The sequence below is a fragment of the Aplysia californica genome, unplaced genomic scaffold (assembly GCF_000002075.1).
Source record: "Aplysia californica isolate F4 #8 unplaced genomic scaffold, AplCal3.0 scaffold00037, whole genome shotgun sequence".
Lineage (NCBI taxonomy): Eukaryota > Metazoa > Mollusca > Gastropoda > Aplysiida > Aplysiidae > Aplysia > Aplysia californica.
The window spans coordinates 939,267-958,747 of NW_004797307.1; the positions used below are offsets into that span (position 1 = coordinate 939,267).

The 19,481-nt window shown below is 37.9% G+C and overlaps 2 protein-coding genes across 2 annotated transcripts in view; one reads left to right on the forward strand and one right to left on the reverse strand.

Annotated features, from left to right (window-relative positions):
• LOC101848023 (transient receptor potential cation channel subfamily M member-like 2) overlaps positions 1 to 4,425 on the forward strand; it is a gene marked incomplete in the record, with an annotated part of 50,699 nt that extends 46,274 nt beyond the window's left edge. Inside the window, 2 exon segments of the mRNA XM_005091920.2 lie at positions 1,954 to 2,124; positions 2,704 to 4,425. Coding sequence (XP_005091977.2) covers positions 1,954 to 2,124; positions 2,704 to 2,911 — 379 coding nt within the window.
• An 8,515-nt stretch (positions 4,426 to 12,940) lies between these two features.
• Positions 12,941 to 19,481, reverse strand: part of LOC101862247 — a gene marked incomplete in the record, with an annotated part of 51,534 nt that continues 44,993 nt past the window's right edge. The window contains 1 exon segment of the mRNA XM_013091475.2: positions 12,941 to 18,191. Within this exon segment, the coding sequence (XP_012946929.1) occupies positions 17,557 to 18,191 (635 nt within the window).

Consider the following 19,481-nt stretch of genomic DNA (forward strand, 5'->3'; position numbering starts at 1 on the left):
CTCCCACCTTTTTCCCATTTCTCTTTGTCAGGATCAGATCTCTCATGGCTGCGGAGAAGCTGCTAGCAGAAGGTCTTTACACGTAGACCACGATCAATTGTATTGACAGAAACATTGTGCCAAAATGTAGATAATTTGCTTAGTGTTTTAACCCTTCACTCCATCACCTGTGACTCTCAGTGGTCCTTGTAAGGATTATAGAGTCAAACTACAGACTTCAACATAAGTTAAGGACCACCTTGACAGACAGCCCTGATTTTGTCAAAATCCGAAAAAAGACAGCAAGGAATGTTTCTGAATTTTTTGTTCTGAAAGTGTTAATGGGTTACAAATGCGTACTGCAAAGCTTTCTAAAGGGGCAAAACCACCTTTTGCAGCTCCTAAATTCTCAGGGAATTTTAGCCAAATTTGCAGTTTTTTTATCGACTTGTGTGCGACACCACGGACATTCCTCAGTTAAAATTTCTGGTGCACGTCATAAACGGACGTATGGTCTCGAACTGTGCCCACTTTGGTGGCAATATAAGCTGCCGTTTGCACAAAATCCAGTATCACATCAACATGCCACCGAGACGAAAGCTGAAAGACTTTGATCGTGCCAGAGCTATGGCATGGATGTAGGATGGAGTTGGAGCCTGAGAAATTGCCAGAAGGTTTGCAGTGTCACACTATGACATCTTCCGCTTGAGGCAGCGCCATCAAGCCACTGGATCAGTCCAAGAATGCCTACATGCAGATCGACCCAAGAAGACCACTCAGAGTGTTTGCAAATGGTCCATAACTTATGTTGAAGTGTGTAGGAGGGGAAAGTAACAAAATTAAAAGTTATCTTCCTGATAATTACTCTTCCCCATCCTCTCAGAAAATAATGGCAAAAAGTGTAACTGTATTTGTCAAGTGGACTTAATAATACAGATGACATGATAATTAAGCTTTAAGTTTTACTTTCTACCGACACTTTTAAACAAATAAATCAGGACATAGTCACATTCTAAGAGTAGCTTCTCAAATTATGATCAACTAGTTTGATACATCAAATCATCATCAATGTCATTCTCACCTTGGATCAGGGTACAGTGGAACTCGGATTCGACGAGCTCGGATTCAACGAGATGAGATAGATTCCCCGTTTCTTTTTCTTCTTTAAAATCAATAAAAATAACCTGGATTCAACGAGCACTTAAATCAGCGAGCTCGGATTCTACACAGCAACACAACTTTTTGGTAAACAATCGAGATGACACAGGCGTGTGAATTTGAACGAATCAGTCTTTTTTTTTACACGGCTCATAATATGCAGGCATTTCAGGCTCTACTCGTGACTTCTCTTTATATGTTACTTGCTCAGTGCCTGTAAGTATCTACAGAAAACCTCGTATTTGCTATAACGAACCCTCGGATTCAACGAGATTTTAGGTTAGGCCCGGCGACCTCGTTGAATGCGAGTTCCACTGTATAGGCCACGAACAAACACTTTCCCCATTTCCCTACCTCGGGCATGCCTCTTGGTATATTCCGTGTTTTCCCATTTTTTTGTACATCATTCTCTGTGACATGACTCAAATAGTTGGATCTAATCTATTTTTTTTCATTACTTTACTTTTCCGATCCTGCAGCCATCTGGGTTCTAGCCCTTCGGCCTGTCGATATAGCAAAGAATTTACAGGTTTTTATCAGCTGTATTTTGTCACTGTATAAAGTATTTCCGATATCTGGGGAGGCAGGAAGGTAGGTGCTACGCAGGTTGCTAAGTGCACGGTAGGTAAAGAGGTGTGATACTGTTTCATCCTTACAGTCACACAACGGGTAGTCAGGCGGGGTATCCATGCGGATCCTATTTAGGTAGGAATTCAGTGGGATGTGTTGTGCTCGTAGGAATCTATGTGTAGTTGGATATTTGGACTTAAGACTTAAAGAAAAACTTTAAACCAATATAAGGGATTTCTATTTCAGGCTGGAAGTGGTCATGACAGACTTGCAGAGGATCAAGGAGGCTGTAGAAGTTCAAGAACAGCTTCGTCTGGCAAGCATTCCAGATAGTAGATCGGGAGCGATGACACCTGTGTTGAAAAAAGATGATCTCAGACGTCTCGACTCGCAGATGACAATGTCCTCAGCTGCATGGTGCGTGGGTGATGTTTTTGTTTTTGTGGTCGTAGAAGAATTCAAAGACATGTTAGGTTTGAGTTAGTCAAAGTGACAATTGACTTTTACCAGAGAGTAATAGAGAGGGAGGGAGAGAGAGAGATAGAGAGAGAGAGAGAGATAGAGAGGGAAAGGGGGGAGAGAGAGACAGAGAGAGGAAGAGCGAGGGAGGGACAGGTGGAAGAGAGAGAGAAAGAGAGAGAGAGAGAGGAAGAGCGAGGGAGGGACAGGTGGAAGAGAGAGAGAAAGAGAGAGAGAGAGAGGAAGAGAGAGAGAGAGAGAAAATGAGAGAGAGAGAGAGAGAGAGAGAGAGAAGGGGGGTGGGGAAGAAATAGGGAGAGTGAGCGTCTCTCATGTATAGTCTTGGTGCATCTATCTGTTGCATTCTTTTCAAATGCGTAGCTGAGTTCATTGTGTGATTATTTGGCTTATATAAAAAGTAAGCAACTTACTTTACTTATATGAAGTAACATATAAAAAAACTTTGGGAAGTAACTTTACCGCGTATCGCACATTGCATGTTACCATTGCATCGTATCTTCTGTTTTTGTTGTACAGGAGCACTCCTCGTGATCAGGACGTCTCCTCAATGCAAACTCAACTACGAGAACTTCAAGATCAAGCATCCCAGAATACCATCAGGCTCACTCAGCTGACATTCTTGCTGGAACGTATCGTCTCCGAGCAGAAGCCTGGCTCGTTGCTACAGCAGCGGTCGGTGGAAGGTGACACAGATGCGGATGTTGGTGGAAGAACCAAGCTGTAGATGTTGATGTTGTTGTCGATCCAGCTGTAGATGTTGTTGTTGTTGTTGTTATCAATGAAGCAAAGATGTTGATGTTGTTGTCAATCCAGCTGTAGATGTTGACAAGTAGAGTTTTTGCCCTTTAATTTGTTGGTTTGATAGAGGTTTTTTGGCACTTGCAACTCTTTGGGTTAAATAAGTCTCAAGATTTTAGTTTTGTTTTATTAAGAGTTTTATTTAGGTCATATAAATGCCAAAGATTAGAGGTGTTACAAGAAAGTAACATGCAAAGAAAAGGAGTGATAATGATTGTTCTTATTGTATTAGTATAATGAGGGTGATTGTCATTTCGGACACTTTTCTAAAAACCTTTAACAAATTTGATTTCAGTTGATTCGATTTGCAAAATGTAAGTGTATTTGTTTTTATGAGTTTAGGAACACCTGATTCATGTGCCTGCATGGTGGAATGATAGCTGTCTCTCTGCGAAGATAACATGGGATGACTGTCCTTTGACGATATGTTGCAATAGATATATGATCATGTTGGAGAAAACAAGGGAAGGCCAGCAATATGAGTCAGTTGTTGTTGGCCAAAAATGTCTTGTTTTGCTGTACCAAGTTTAAAGACGTAACATTTTGAAGATGAGCAGCCAGAAAGACACGATTTGTAGAAACCTGAGGTCAATCTGTGCCGAGAAAAACTGAGCTGTGTTCCGTACCAGCTGAACGACTCACTTTTCACATAGAAATTTATCGGATTTTTACATTTTTTAATACTGAGCCAATAGAAAATAGATGTAGTGTTTGAAAGGTTGGAAAAACCAACTCTCTGTTATAAGTAATTCTAACCCTGCCACTCTTTTGACCTCAGTCATGACTGTACTGTATGTAAGAAATGACTCGCTATAATGAAGAGGCACATGCATTGAAGAAAAGCACAAATGTGGGGTAGTCACTAAAGACTTATCAAAAGAGATTCATCAATCTTCTCGAGAAAAAGTTGTTCTGTACCTTGTACTATATGAAACGTTTTTGTACTTTTTGTTATAAATATACTCATGTGCCAAATGAACAATTCCTTGAATTTGATTGGTTCAGCTAAAAGTAAGCTGATGAGGGGTGGGTTCGATTGAAAGGGAGGAGAGGTGTCCAAATTGATACAACAATGTAATGTGGCCTCATTGTTTTCTCATTGCAATTGTGTTCAAATTTCTGCTAATGATCACATTGTTTGAAGGCACCGTCCGCAAGCTGTGTAGCTTGTTCCCAAGTTTTCTTGTAAATATATTTTCTTTTACTCCTGCAATCCTGTATACAGTCAAACCTGCTTTAACAGCCACCTGTCCAACACAACCCTCTATCTGTCCAAACAACTACTTTCCAATCCACCCCCCCTCCCCCTCTTGCATTTTTGTTCCCTCCATTATAATGACTCTGTTTAAGAGGATCACCTGTCTAATACCGGGTGCACATTGCGGGTGGGATTGGGTCGGGTCGGGTTGATCGCCCAACTCGTAGTCTGAAAACAAACGCGTTTGTTTTTTAGACAACTAGTTGGGCGATCGGTTTGTGCCATGATAGCTGCTTTGCGTCCTCAATCTGGCTAGCAAACTGGCCCGACCTGATCAGGGCAATGGGCACCCGGTATAAGATGACCACTTTTCATTTGGACAATGGGTGGTCGTCTTGGACTAGTTCAATTGTAGTGACATCATGACAATCATTACGAGCTGTCCGTCCAGGGCCATACTTGGTTGTTGGTCACATTGCGTGAAGGTGGGTTGTTGTGTTTCTATTTATCTAATGTTTGTGCTTTCTTTGCTGAGTGAGAAACCAATGTGGACGGACTATTTTGAAAATCTGGATAATTTTCTTTTGCTCTGGAAGAAGTATTGTCTTTACTTCCTTCGTGAACTAAAAGTGAGTGCGTACATTTCTAAATTTGCCCTCACTTTTATTAAATTGTTGGTTGTTTTTTACTTTTGCTTCTTTGTTTAAATAAATTATGACATATCAGTGTACTTATTTACACGGATTCATGTAACTCCTTTCTTTTTCTACCAAGTGTTTCTTCAGAGAGATTTGTTAGCCTGTTTTGTGAAGATGGTGAGGTATATTTTCCTGTTTAGAGCTTGTTGAGTTCAACTTAAATGATTTCATAGTGTACTTACAAAGTCAGTTTGTGATATTAAAATTTATTAAAATATTTGCATTCCGTCCGTTGTTTTTTCTTCTTCTTGTTGATTGCTGCACATTCTATGATTGGATTGCGGGATTAACTTTTGCCCCTTCTCAGAGATGAAAAATATGAAAAATATGGCAGCATATTATTTGACTGGCATACCTCAGTGATTAAAAAAAAATTCATTATAATGTTTCAATGTATAGTGTGGCTTTTAATGTACAAGAATCTTATTCGTAATGATCTCTATCTTCTGTGTCTTGACTGTTTCTGTCAAAGTTTGTGTTTGTTAGCTGCAGGAATTTGTGTCTCTGTAGATGAAGAAGGCGAGTGTGTAGTGACAAGAATTCCTTGAATGTTTTCTAAAAGTTGATGAGAGTTTGTGGTAATTATATGTTAAACTAATAAGACAGTCTCAGTTCAATTTTAATGTGCTTCCTTTGTGTCTTTGTTGACCATATAGTGCCAATAGCAGGGTTAACAAAAGCACTAACTTTATGTGTGTATATTGAATTGTTTGGTTTATACATTTTTTTGCTAGCTCAAATAATACATGGATGAATGTTTTTCTCACTGTATATTTTACAGCCCTTATGAGCCACAATTTTTAATTCATTGTGTTCTGTCAATGATCAATTAAGACATTCCATTTCTTGTCTTCTTTTGTTACTTTTATATTTTTGTGATTCTGTCAGCTATGATATAGAATGGCAAAACAGTAAAGTTATTGTTCTGCTAATTGCTTTTATTTTTGGACATTAATTTTGTTATTATTTTTTATTTATATAGTTCAAGACTTTATTGTGTCTGTAAATGAAATCAAAGTAATCAAAGTAAATTTCTTTTATTGTGCTCCAGTGGATGAACGAGTGTTTAAAGTTTACTGAGGATATATTAAACTTTTATCTTGAACAGCAGACTTTGCTTACTGTACTTTCTTCGGCTTCCTTTGTCGTCTTTAGTGTGCTTTTAGAGAAAGGCTAGGCAGATTGACAGCAATCTTTTTTTTCAGGTATTCTTTCTTCTTGTTTTCATTTGTCAATGAATAAGCATGAGGAAGTCAACATCTGTTCTGTTTTATCTTACTCACTTCTGCTCTGTCTTAAAGGAATTTGTTTGAAAGATCAGTTGTCATCATAGAGTATACTCAGACTGTAGTTTCTTATTGAATTGCTTTCCTAGGTTATTGATTTTTATGCAGTTTGCTAATCTTTTGATATATCAAATAATTTTTGGACCACTGCTTTCTTGATTCTAAGCGTATTTACCGGTATATAATCTAGTTTCTGTTCTCCTTGAAGTGAATGATGTCAAAGTGCCATGATAACGCACTTTTGTTCAGAATTATAGTCAATGATATGTACCATTTTATTTTAAAAAGAACAATGGGTGTATTGTGTACTCAGCTTACCTTTCATGCCAAAATTTTCCAGCTGGTGTAGAAGCTGTGGCTATTGGATGCCATGGGTTATATCTCACGTTTTCCACACCACTCATTCTGGGACTGATGGGGCTAGGTGCTTGTCTTGTTACAAAAGTAAAATGAAATGATAGGTGTGCATGTTGCCCACTCTGGCAGTTGAAAGTCAAAGAAAAGGAAGACTGTTATTGATGCTGGCTCTCAGAGCGTAATCCAAATTAATTCTCTTCTCAAAAGGAAAGCACCAGAAAGTTTTTCTCAATATTTCTAAAAAGAATACCTTTGAAAATTGCAAACTAATGCCCGAAAGATGAGGGACAATATCTTGTCATAGGAAAAATGGCTTTACACATCCAATTTAGTTGCACCATAGGCTAAATTTAAGATCCTACGGTCAAGAAAAGTTCCCCTTATATCTAAGTGAATCCATTTACATCATTGGTTAAGAATATTGTATGTTGTCTCATTATCAGGGAGTCCTCTTGACAGTGACAAAATGTAATTTTTAATTATATGCGATATGTTGACCAGAGAAAGATAAGAGGCGCCAGCATGCATTTTTTTGACATCCTTCCACAAAGGGTTGGATCTTTTTCATAGGAAATGTGAACATATTATTGATTTGATAAGAGAATGAGTTGTCTTCTCTAGTCTTTAAGCAGATTTATCAATTATTAGGATATATTAGCTTGAGCAATGTTATTGTTATGGAAAATAATGCGTTGTGATTAAGTAATTATTTTGTTTTCCATGTATTGTGTAAAGTTTTAAAAGGCTTGATTTTTATATTTTGTAATATACGCAGAATTTATCGAAACTGCTTTTACAAACAGATGTAAATAGGCAGCTTCCTTTTGGATTTGCTTTTTGAATACCTCTCACGTTTCTTGGGACTTGTGGTACAAGTTGTAGTGTGCAGCACAGCTACTTATGCTTCAATATTTTTAAAAAACGAAGAAAGATCTTTTTCACTCTGCAATATTGCCTTACTCAAACTCACTGAGTACAATATTTGTTATTTGTTGTGGTTCTTGAAAAGGTGATATAGTGCATTTTTCTAGTGTCTTATGATTTCTAACAGTGGATTTTGTTTTAATGTCTCACAATTTCCGACTGTGGATTTTTATTGTGTCTTGTAATTTCTGGTGGAAAGCCTCACAGAAATGTTGTAGAGCCACCAGCTGTTAGTGGGCTAATATGATGCTTCTTTTACTTGTGAACAAAAGCCCTTGCTGGAATATTTGCTCCCATCATGACATTTCATGATGGTTTTGTGCCAGATTAAGATCCTGGCATAGTGGGAACTATAACGCTGTGGTACTTGATGTGTGATGTACCTGCAAAGTTTTTAAAAAAGTCAATTAACCCTATCCGTACGTTGTGTTTTACTATCGTATCCATACGACGTGGGGAACTCTGCGCCACCACTTTCCAAAGAGGAAATTTACTCGTTAATCCGATCTGCACACTTTGCATAGCAGTCTGTCAAAATGATTTTTTGAGAAATACTGAAAGTTTCAAAGAGATCTTCGCACTAGAAGTATTCTAAAATGTGAAGAATACAACCCCTGGGGTACAAAATGACCCCAGGCGTACGTATAGGGTTAAACTCATCAATTACATTTATAGGAGTGAATTATAGATAAATATGTACAGATATGAAATAGTCCATACGTTTTTTCCTCGTAACTTTTTGACATCTAAGGATCTTAATGATGATCTGAAATATCCACCATGTCTGACTTGAACTGTGTATGTGTGTGAAAGTTGATTTCCAGAGAAGTTGAAATAACACTGTAGTTTTTTCCTATTGTCTATTTATCCAAATTGCCCAAAAGTTTGTGCTGTGTTCTTTTTACACACACACACATATATATATATATATATATATATATATATATATATATATATATATGTATCACCAAGTGTAATTATAGTTGAGAATAACATAATTTGAGACAAAAAACGTGTTTGACCTAATTTGGTGGAAACAAGGTTAACGTTTGACTGTAGTACTCGGACATTACTTAGCTCTGTATGGTGATAAACTTAAATTTAACTTAAAGTTTTAAAGTGTATGTTGTGTACTCTGAGAGTGGAATGAGCTTCCTGTGAGCTTTTCTTCTGCTTTGGCCTGAGGAAGTGTAGTGGTTGGTGTCGCTGGTGAAGTAGTTTGACTCTGCCATTGCTTGTAGAAGACGTTTTGAGTTCAAATCTTGAATGAGGAGGTTTTTTCAATGAGTATATTATCTACCTGTTTGCTGGGATTTTATACCTTCATAGCATGAGTTGGCCTTGACAGGCAGGGTCAGATAGGCAGCCCATCTTTAATGAATTAATTTGTTGGGGCGTAAAAATTTGCAAATACAATTACAATGGAGACTGCTTAAATCAAAATCTGTGGGACTGCCAGATTTTCTACAGTTTAGCAGGGTTTTCAATTTAGAAGGGTTGCCTCAAATAGAAGAAAAATAGTCAGGGATTTTTATTTCTTTTCAGTTTACTGCTGATTTTGGATTAACCGTATGTGGTTAAAGCAGACACTGCTGTATTTACAAGTGAAGAGCTCTATTTTGTTAATGGTTCATTGATATATAACTCTTGTCATGTGAATGAGGGTGAGGGAAAGTTTTTGGCTTTTGTCATATTGATTAGTTAAATGATTCTATGATGACTGCAGATTTATTATAAATGATACTTGTTGTTTCTGTTTCTCCTAATTCTTGTATCTTACCAGTGTCGAACTTTGAGGTGTATTGTGGGTGTAGTTTTTTACTAGAGTGGTAATGATACTTGTACTATTTCAATTAATTTTATTTGTTGCATTTAGTAACACGCACCACTTTTTAAAATCTTCCTTTTTTTGATCTAAAAGTTATCTCTTTTCTGTTCTTCCGAAAGCTTTTCAAATTTTATACTTTGTGTAGTTTTTTAAATTGTATAAAATTTAGCTGTTTACTCGAAATGTTTAAATTTAATCTTTTAAAGTTGTGAATAAAGCACAGTATGCGATGATAAATTGATATTCTCACACCATGGCAGTGGTGGGTTTTTCTTGATGGTGGCGGGTATGAAAAGCTTGTTGCACTTACAGTTGAAGTGACTACATAAGTTTACATAATATTATGCATGCTTATGTATTGATTTGAAGTCCTTTGATAGATTGTGGGTGGTTGGCGGGTGCACTGGTGTGGTTTGCTCCTTCTTTCCTATCAAACATCTATCGTCCTTATCTCCCCTTCTTCTTCTTTATGTTTGTTACTCTCTTGTAACACCTCTAATCTTCTGGTGCTCATATGACCTTATGCAGTTGCGAGGGCCGTAAAACCTCTACTAAAACTAAACTTTGATAGATTTGTTTATCATGTATGCCTTGAGATTGATGTTACGCATCTGTAGCTAGTGATCTGTTGAAGGGTAGAAATTGTTCAGGCTAAACAGGAGTTGACAACTTTGCTAGCGGGGGAGGGGGTGGGGCTGGGGTTGTGGGGTTATATGAGTCTCATTGTTAGGCAAACAATACTCAAATAAAAATGTGCGAAACTGTATTGATTTATCCTTTACAACACTATTTCAAGAGATGTGACCTTTGAATTTAACATCCATTACTGATAGATGAGACACTCGCTTCTTTATATCAATGCATCAGGCAAAAATTTTTGGGGATCAGTTAAACTTAAAAGAATTGAAACAACGCTCTAACTGAGAGGAGAGCTGCACAAGGTTAGTATTTAAAGTCAATTTCATGTGTAAATCAGAATGCATCTTTAGGCCTTTTTGTGTAATTATTACAGGTCAAACTTTCAAATGTTGTATTTAAGAAGATCAGACATTCCCAAAATAACTTGTTAAAGTAGAGGGATATATATATATATATATATATATACATACATGCAGATGGAGTTTTTGTTTATATCAGAATGCATCTTTAGGCCTTTTTGTGTAATTATTACAGGTCAAACTTTCAAATGTTGTATTTAAGAAGATCAGACATTCCCAAAATAACTTGTTAAAGTAGAGGGATATATATATATATATATATATAAATACATGCAGATGGAGTTTTTGTTTATAATCTGTTGAACAAAAGAAATGAGACATTTATGGCAATCGTGATGTATGAATAATTTTTTGGGATATGTCTTTGGAGCACTGCATCAAAAAGGTTGTTAAAAAAGCCATGGATCTGTAGTGTTCAGTCATCTCATGGACTCTCTCTTGTGAGTTTGACTGCCACTGTCTTATGGGTAGAGTGTGGATGAACATACTGTTATCGACTTGATCTCCTTCTAGCTCTCCCCTCCTGTTCTTCTGTTCAGTGCTCTATGTATGCAATGATATGTGTGAATATATTTTGATATACACAGTAGTCATATTTATGCTAAAATGTGGCAATATCTGCTCTGCCATAAATGGTCTCATTAGTCATTGCAGAAGCTACAAATCATCTTAATTCTTATTTTTTCTATCTCCCTTTAAGAAATACTCTCCTCTGCAGATGCATTTTTCATTGACAGACGAACTATTATTATTATTATTGTTATTATTACTATTATCATTATCATTATTATTATTATTATTCATAACACAGGCACCCCAACCATCTTCTTTCTCCGTTCTCCATGTCTGGTCTTGGAGAGAGAAGAATAGCTTCCACAGTGCTAACCCCTAAACTACTAGACCTACACTGTAATCCTAACCAATGTTCTGAGACAGTTGCTTGTGATGCAATAATGGGGTTAAGACTAACAGGAGGGCACTGGTGGGAAAAAATCTCTCTCAAGGGACAGATAGGCAGTAGCCCCCACCTTTATAATTGAATTGTAATTCCAATGTTTTGAACTCCACCATACTTTACTTTTCTGATCCAGCGGCCATCTGAGTTCTAGCCCTTCGGCCTGAACCGAACTCCACCATAAGCATCTCTGCTTCTGTCATAGGCGTGTTGTAATTCGTAAATCCTGCTGTGGAAATAATTTAAACCGGACCAGGAAGATTTATGTGCAAAAGAAATTGTCTTTTTCATTTATGAAGTCTCTGCTGTGAAGATCATTTTTAGTGAATACATACTAAGTTTTGTCATAATTTTAATCTACCTTTATCTCTCCAAGGTTCCTTGACATATATATATATGAAACATTACTTTTTAAAAATTTTTTATGGCTGTTTTTCACTAAATTCTTGCACTCTAGTAAAATATTGCAAATAAAGCCTGACTATATTTTATGAACATTGTGACTTGATATTTATTTTATGGATGTATTGGCTTTTATGAAAATTAAAAAATTTATTAAAATTTTGAAACGTTATCTCGGGACCTCAGAATCTAATGTCCATCTGATGTGACTGAGCCACAGAGTCGGGGGTTGTTGGAATGGGTATAAAAGCTTGCTCGTTTACATTGCAAAGAAACGATGTCTGTATTTTTCAAAAGAAATGCTTTTAGCTCAACGGCTTTTCCCTCTTTTTTGCGATCCCCTGATAGATCTCAGGGGTAGTTGACTGCTGGTTTTTAGGTATGTGACCGGTTTTCCTACTACATAGGGCCCCTTTCCTTCAAGAAGCAACATTCTGATTTTGAAGGTACTCTGTATATTTTTATACTGACTAGAGTATTTTCAGTTTTGAAGTAATAAACCTGAATTTTGCTCAGTGCCAGCTGAAGCCTACTCTTATCGTTTTGAGGACCACCAGGGATCTTTAACGTAAGCATCTTGCACTCGGGACCTCTGAGCTTTTTCACCCTTTTCTCCAAAGTCTAGGTGCTTATTTTTATCTTCCTGAAGATCGGGGGTGTGGCTGAAAGACGGCAATTAGGAGGAGCCAGGGATAGCAGTAGAAAGTGTCAGGAGTGTGGAGCTCAGAGGAGGCCAGAGGGTAGCGGGAGAAAGTGGAGACGATGGCATTTATGACAGAACAAGGCAAGGGAACAGAAAAGGAGGTAAAAGCAGAAAATTTTACAGAAGAGAACTATTTCATCAAGGCAGGTTTTGATCCCGGGATTTTTTTTTTCGTATGAGTTTTAAGGCACTTGCAACACAATAAGGTCATACAAGTGCCGAAGATTAGTGGTGTTACAAGGAAGTAACAAACACAAAAAAGAAGGAGGGGAGTTTAGTTTAGTTTTAGTAAGAGTTTTACGGCACTTGCAACACAATAAGGTCATATAAGTGCCGAAAAATAGATTACGTGTTACAAGAGAGTAACATACACAAAAAAGGAGGAGGGGAGATAAGGACGACAGATGTTTGATAGGAAAGAAGGAGTAAACCACACCAGAGCACCCGCAAACCACCCACAGGAATCTTTTGAATGAGAGGCGAACACTGTATCACAAAATCCTGAGATGAGGGCAGTGAGATGATAAAAAAGTCTAAACAGTTCAAAACCAGAGGAAATTATTGCACAATAAGATTCCAAATAACACAGAACAAACATGAATTTTTGTAGAAACAATAAATATTTTATTTCAGTAATATATGTTAGTTATTTAAAATAATACACAACTTTAGGTAGATGAAAGTTTAACAAAACGATAATATAATAGTATAAAATTTGATTCATTTCTGTTTTCTTTTGTACAAAGGAACTAGGCACACGATTCAATGATTGAACAAAGAAAAAGAAAAGAAACAAATGTTGGCTGAATACATTTCCAGTGGTTTGTGGCCTAATCTTCAAGTCAATCAGTTTTTCCAGATTAAGTGGTTCAAAAGCAATGAAATTATTAACACCCCTTTAAGACGTGTTATGGTGTAATCCCATCTAAGCTTATTTAATCATCTGTAAAAGTAAAGTAAAGCCCCCTATTTTGAAAGTGCTTGACCTAGTGCACAGATCCAAAAGGGGTCACAGCAGGGTTGTTGCTTTTCATCTTACAAGAACTGGAAGCAGCTGGCTGTGATCATTGTGACAAGTGAAAGCATGGGGTAAGGGGAGGGGGGTGCTATACTTTTCTTTTACCTGATCCTTTAGTTAAATTAGTCAATCCTTCTAAGTTCCAAGTGTTTACCATAACAGATCTACATGTTGCTAATCTAATGAGTCCTACAGACTCTAAATCTGAAACCCTAGTGAACGTCTCTGGGCTAGTGAGGGAACGTTGTAGTTTAGCCAAACTCCCACCACAAACCCTCTGAGCAAGTAAGGAATGGTGATCATTGGATGACCGCTCATGATCAGTTGGACTACAACTTTTTGGACTTTAAACAATTAAGTTGTAAACATACAAAATATTGTACAAATTGAATCACCAAAAAAAAAAAAAAAAAAAAAAAAAATACCCAAGGCTGACAGTGGCTGTGGTTCACGTCAATGAAATCTGATGCCAAAAAATGACTTCAAAAGCAAACATGAGTGATAATTCAGTATTTAATTCATTACCATTTGAAACATAACGCTGACAATCATATCATGAGACAAATGAATTGTGACTTGTGAAAAGAGCAGGATTTAACCCACAATGTGCTTTAAAACCTTGCACGGTGAGAGAATGTAACTTAAGAAAAATCAGCTTCTGCAATATTGCGGTATAGAAGTCTTTGCAAAAAGATGTGTTTTTTTCCTGAATTTGACATATGATCTTTATGCATGGCTTCAGTCTATGCACAATGCACAATGTAAGCTGATGGTCAAGGCCATGTGGAAAATGAACATGACCAAGCCGTCTCAGATGACAGTAACGCACATATCATAAAAACATAGTGCCAGGTAAACATTGCCTCGTATGCAGCTAGTACAGATAAAGATCAACACGTCTCGTCTTAAGAGAAAAGCGGACTTTTCGAAAACAATAATGCAAATTTTCAAAAACAAAACTTCCTTCTGAAAATGGTATAGGTTTAATGCCCCTATTCGGTTGTTTAAGAGGCGGGACCTCCGAGTTTAGTATCCACCTCTGAAAAGACCAAGCCAAAAAAGAAATTCATGTTAAGTGCCTTTCCCAAGGACACCACGTTGGACTGGGCTGAGGCTCGAAACCCTGTACCTGCTGTCTCATGATTATGGGTCTGGCAGGCTAACCACTAGGCTACTGACCCCACCAAAATTTTCATTCTGATACAGGGGAGGGGAAATCACTTCTCAAACAAGAGATCTCGTAGTGATTGATCTACTGTCTCTATACTATATTTATAAACATTTTTTGAAACCTGTCTCTTTCCGAAAGGGAGTTAAAAAGTACCCTCTATGAATGTTCCACACCACACTTTGACTTCTTAGTGTATGACTCCGCCACACGCAATTACGAAAAGTACATTAATGATGGAGTATTCCACTAAGCAGTTGATTTGTAGTATGTGTATGACTGTCTATTGTCAAACATGGATATAAAGCCATAACAAAATGTTTGTGTGAGATTATATTTGCGCACACCTGTACATGTAGTTCTACACTATACGATGCAATTTTTGTGTGGCTCCTCCTTGCAATGTCAGCTTTAACCTCACACGTAAAATGACTGAGTGTGTCCTGATCAACAACAGACTCAGACATTATGAAATATTCTGAAATTATAAATAGAAACTACGCAGAGAAAAATCTGTTCCTCATTTATTTGCTAACATGTTCACATATTGTATAATGTAAGCTTTGTTCCCCCCAAAAACAGGCAGAAGGAGCCACTTTGAAAGTTGACAAGACAAAGAGTAACAACTATTCTCAGAAAAGAAGCTTTGCATTTGCGACAAAAAAACACAAAAATTATTACCCTGAACATTTAAGTTGTCTCGAGAGACTGCTTAAGCTTCTCATAATCTGCTTGTTTTAAGCACTCTTATTAACAAACGAACATGGGTCCGACTTGGAACAGGAACAAGTAAACCATACAAAAACTTTGCCACAATGCCACTGCAGCAACAAGAACAAAAACAATATAGCAGACAAGTGAACAACGTCGTTTTTCTTAAGTCTCTTGCAAGACTGTCACAAGATAGCTGTAGGCCAACTGTTTATGTAAGTGAAGCCAATTCAAATTGTGTACACTCATCTGTAAACGCCTGACATAAAGGAAAAAGTAGTGAAGGAAGAAGCTTTGCTTTTGTACAGTATAATTCACTCATTATAACAATAGGGATAGTTATCAAGACAATCTTTTACACTAACCATTCATTCCTGTTCACAAAATAATAATTTCTTCAATTGTGTGCTTGATTTTCTATCAGTTTCTCCTTCTCACTCACTATCTCTCCTTTCTTGCACACTCAAACATACATCTATGTGATGAGCAAAAACCTAGTTCATGATCACTTATATATTCATACTTTTTAAAAAATAACAACAAAAAAGAAAAAAGAATATGCATGATACAGAAATTATACGTATTCAGTCACATCACTGACAATATAATGATGCCATCCTCAAAATCCAGTCACGTAAACGATGTCAAATGTGAAGTGAAGCATTGTTAACTTTTTCAATTTGGTAAAATGTAAGTATCCTGCCATGTAAAATTCTGCATAATATACAAAATGTTTGACAAGGCGATTATGCCTCCATCCATACTTTCTAAATAGTGTCATTGCATTTCATCCAATTTTAGACGTAAAAGGTTCACTTTCTTCAAAATTTCAGTCACTGGGAAGGTATCAATCAATTTACAAATAGCCTAAAAAATCACGTGAGATGCAAATAATTCATGAAATCATCAGAATACGCTTTTCACAAAGATATAATATATCTTGATAGCATGAATAGTTAAGACAGTAACTTAAACGAGAAACAGAACTTTGTACTTCCGTGTCAGTACTGACTACCAGTCTAGGCTATCTTAGTAATAAGACAGCCTAACTACCAGTGTATTAGGCATGTTTGGAGGGCATCACAGCATCATGGTAAAGGCAAAGATAATGATGAGTACACAACAGCCAAGGAAAAGGAAAATACATCATTGCCTCTGAAAAAGTTTTTTTTTCAGATTACTCAAGAGTAATATATTGTTTCTTAATCTTTTCTATCTGACAATGCACACATTTGTGGGTTGTTGTAGAATTTTGAAATGTACAATAGTAAGACGAATGAAGTCTTCCAAAGTCAGTGCACTTCAACTGAAACACATTATTGTATTTTTTTCAAAAAACCTAAAACTTTTCCCTCAATAGCATGGGATGAAAAAAACAAACAACAACTCATCCCATTATCATTTTCTTACAAAGCTTTCCATATCCTACACTTTGGCACAGTCTGTCCCATCAATATGCACATTTTACATCAGTATCTACAAGATTGCATAGATATATAGTATGACCTCCTTTGACACGAAAATGTTATTCCCAAATGAAAAAAAAAGCATGTGCTGACAAGTTTTGTAATACAGTCAAGCTACAAAAAGATTTTGTAAAAAAACCGAACACGGCAAGACTATGGTGAGATGACGTAACATCAATGTTCTGATCTACTCAGCACGAAGTCTGATGGCTTATCTGCTTCCCGCACGTCTAGTCTGCTCTCAAATTACTAACAAAAACTTTCCTTTTATCACTCTCTAAACATGTGGGAAATAAATGAAGCAAAGACTGTAATTTTTCAGAAAAGTACATTCCTTATTTCAGATCTGAGTTTGAATCTATAATACCATACACTATACATGTATTGTATGCATCTTGGGAAGAGGGGGAAAGTTGGGGGGGGGGGGGAGGGGGGCGATGAAGACAGCTGAAAGCATGAATAATGCTTCATGATTATATGTTCCCAGATGAACTTCTTCCAATATCTGTGAATACTACTACTGCTCAAATGTTCAAAGTTATAGGAATACACCTTCCCTTCAAAACCATTTCATTTCCAATCATTAAAAATAATTGGTTACAGCTTTCAGAATGTTGTTACTTTCTGTGTAGTACTAGAAATGATACAATAGATGATAGCGTTTTAGAACTGAGGCAGGGTTTATTTTGGAGTTATTAAGAAAAACAAAACAAATCTTTTAGCTAAATCAAATCAAACAATACTTTTTGGACAATATGTGGACAGCTAAAGGTTGTTGAGGTAACCCTGCAATAGTAGGAAATGAGCCCAAAGACACTCATGTAATTTCTCTGAATTCTCTCGGCCTTTTCCACCCCCTTTAGTACCTGCCATTCATATAATAATCCTGCTGTCTCGGGGCAAAGTCTTGGGTGCGTCCGTAGTCCCCTCCCCTGTGGTTGGTCCGGCTCAGGCTGTGCTCGGCGTGGATCAGCTCGGTGGTGAAGCCGTTACTCAAGTCGGCCGACTCCGCCATGCTGTGCCGCTGGCTGGGACGTTGCATGTCATAGCCGAAAGGCTGGTACCCAGAACCGCCACCGACTCCGCCGTTATACCCGACGGCCTGGCCCCTAGAGTGCTGCAGGCTGTTGCCGGGGTATGGCGCGCTGGGGTGTGTCTGAGGCGGCTGTTCTCCGCCGCGGTATGAGGAATAAGGGTGTGGAGAGTGGTGGTACGTTACGCCGTTGGCTAGAGGCATGTCATCCCGCTGGAAGCCCTGGTTGGTGTAATCCGGGTAGTAAGGTTTTTGGGCGAAAACGTAGTCGGCCGTGCGGGACTGTCGAGCCTTCTCGTTGATGACCGTGAGCTCGCGGGTGATGAACAGCATGATGGCCAGGATGATGGTGAGGCCCGAGGAGATGCAGGCGAGGAAAAACCCCCATCGGTAATGGTTGAGTAAATCGTTATCCGCTGTTTTGATGGCCACCAAAATCACACCAGCGGCACCGCACAGACCTAGGAAGTAGAACAACAATAACAACAGCGATATTCGTTACACAAAACTGGTGCATTCTTTTTTCACAACGGTATTTTTTTTTCAAACCGTTATTCAGATCAATAAAACGACTGAAGCTTGTGTGGCGACCTGGTACACTTTATAAAGGTACATGTCACAGCTTTAGTTTAAGCAAAGTTTTTTTTACGGCCTTTGAAAAACAAATAGGATCAAATAAGTTCCGAAAATTAGAAGTGTTATTAGAGGGTAACATACAACGAAAAATGTGGAGAGATGATGACAACAGGTGCTTGTTTGAGTAAAAAGAAGCAAAAAGACACAATAATGGTCTTTTAGTACTGGGGGGGGGTGGAGATAAGGATGACAGAGATACGAAAGAAGAAGCGACCCACACCAGAGCACCCACCAATCACCCACATACCATTGTCAAATTATTGAAAATTAAATTGTTATAAGAGTTACATATGTTTTTGTTTTATTTTAGTAAGGTTTTACGGCGCTCGCAACTGCATAAGGTCATATGAGCACCAAGGGTTGGATGTCAACAGAAAAGTCCAAACGGGGAATCAGGCTTACTCTGCTCATCTCTCTAGCCTGAACAGCACAAAGTCTGCTTCGACTATCAAGGCACCCCGGAAATAGCAGTTCACAAGAGAGTGACAAACATACAAAACAAAAGAAGTAGAGATAGTAAGGATGAGGAAAGAAAAAGCAGCAGTTCCCCTTATGTTGTTCCGGCACAGACTGAGTATGACATTGATAAATCAGCCCATTTACAATTCTATAGTGAATAAGAACATGTTAATACCCCCGCTTCGAGAATGGCCTAAAGACAATTTCAGTCTGTAGCACTGCTCTGCTTTAGTTTTAGAAGAGGTTTTACGGCGCTCGCAACTGTATACGATCATTGAGCGTCCAGAAGAATAGAGGTATTACAAGAGAGTAACAAACACAAAATAGAAGCAGGGGAGATAAAGACAATAGATGTTTAATAGGAAAGAAGAAGCAAACCACATCAGAGCACCCGCCACCCACCCACCACTGTTCTGGCATGGGGAGGGGTCGTTACCTCTATGTTTGACCAGTAGGGCGATATAACATGCCCTAGACTTCCCACTGGGGGCCCCAGCAGACGTGGCTTTATATCGCAACAAGACACACTTGCAAACCTGACGTGCCACTGGAATAACTTATTTCTGTGCTGATAGCAGTGACATACTCTGAAAGACATACACACTATTGATCTAGAATTGAAGAGAGAGCGAGAGAGAGAGAGAGAGAGAGAGAGG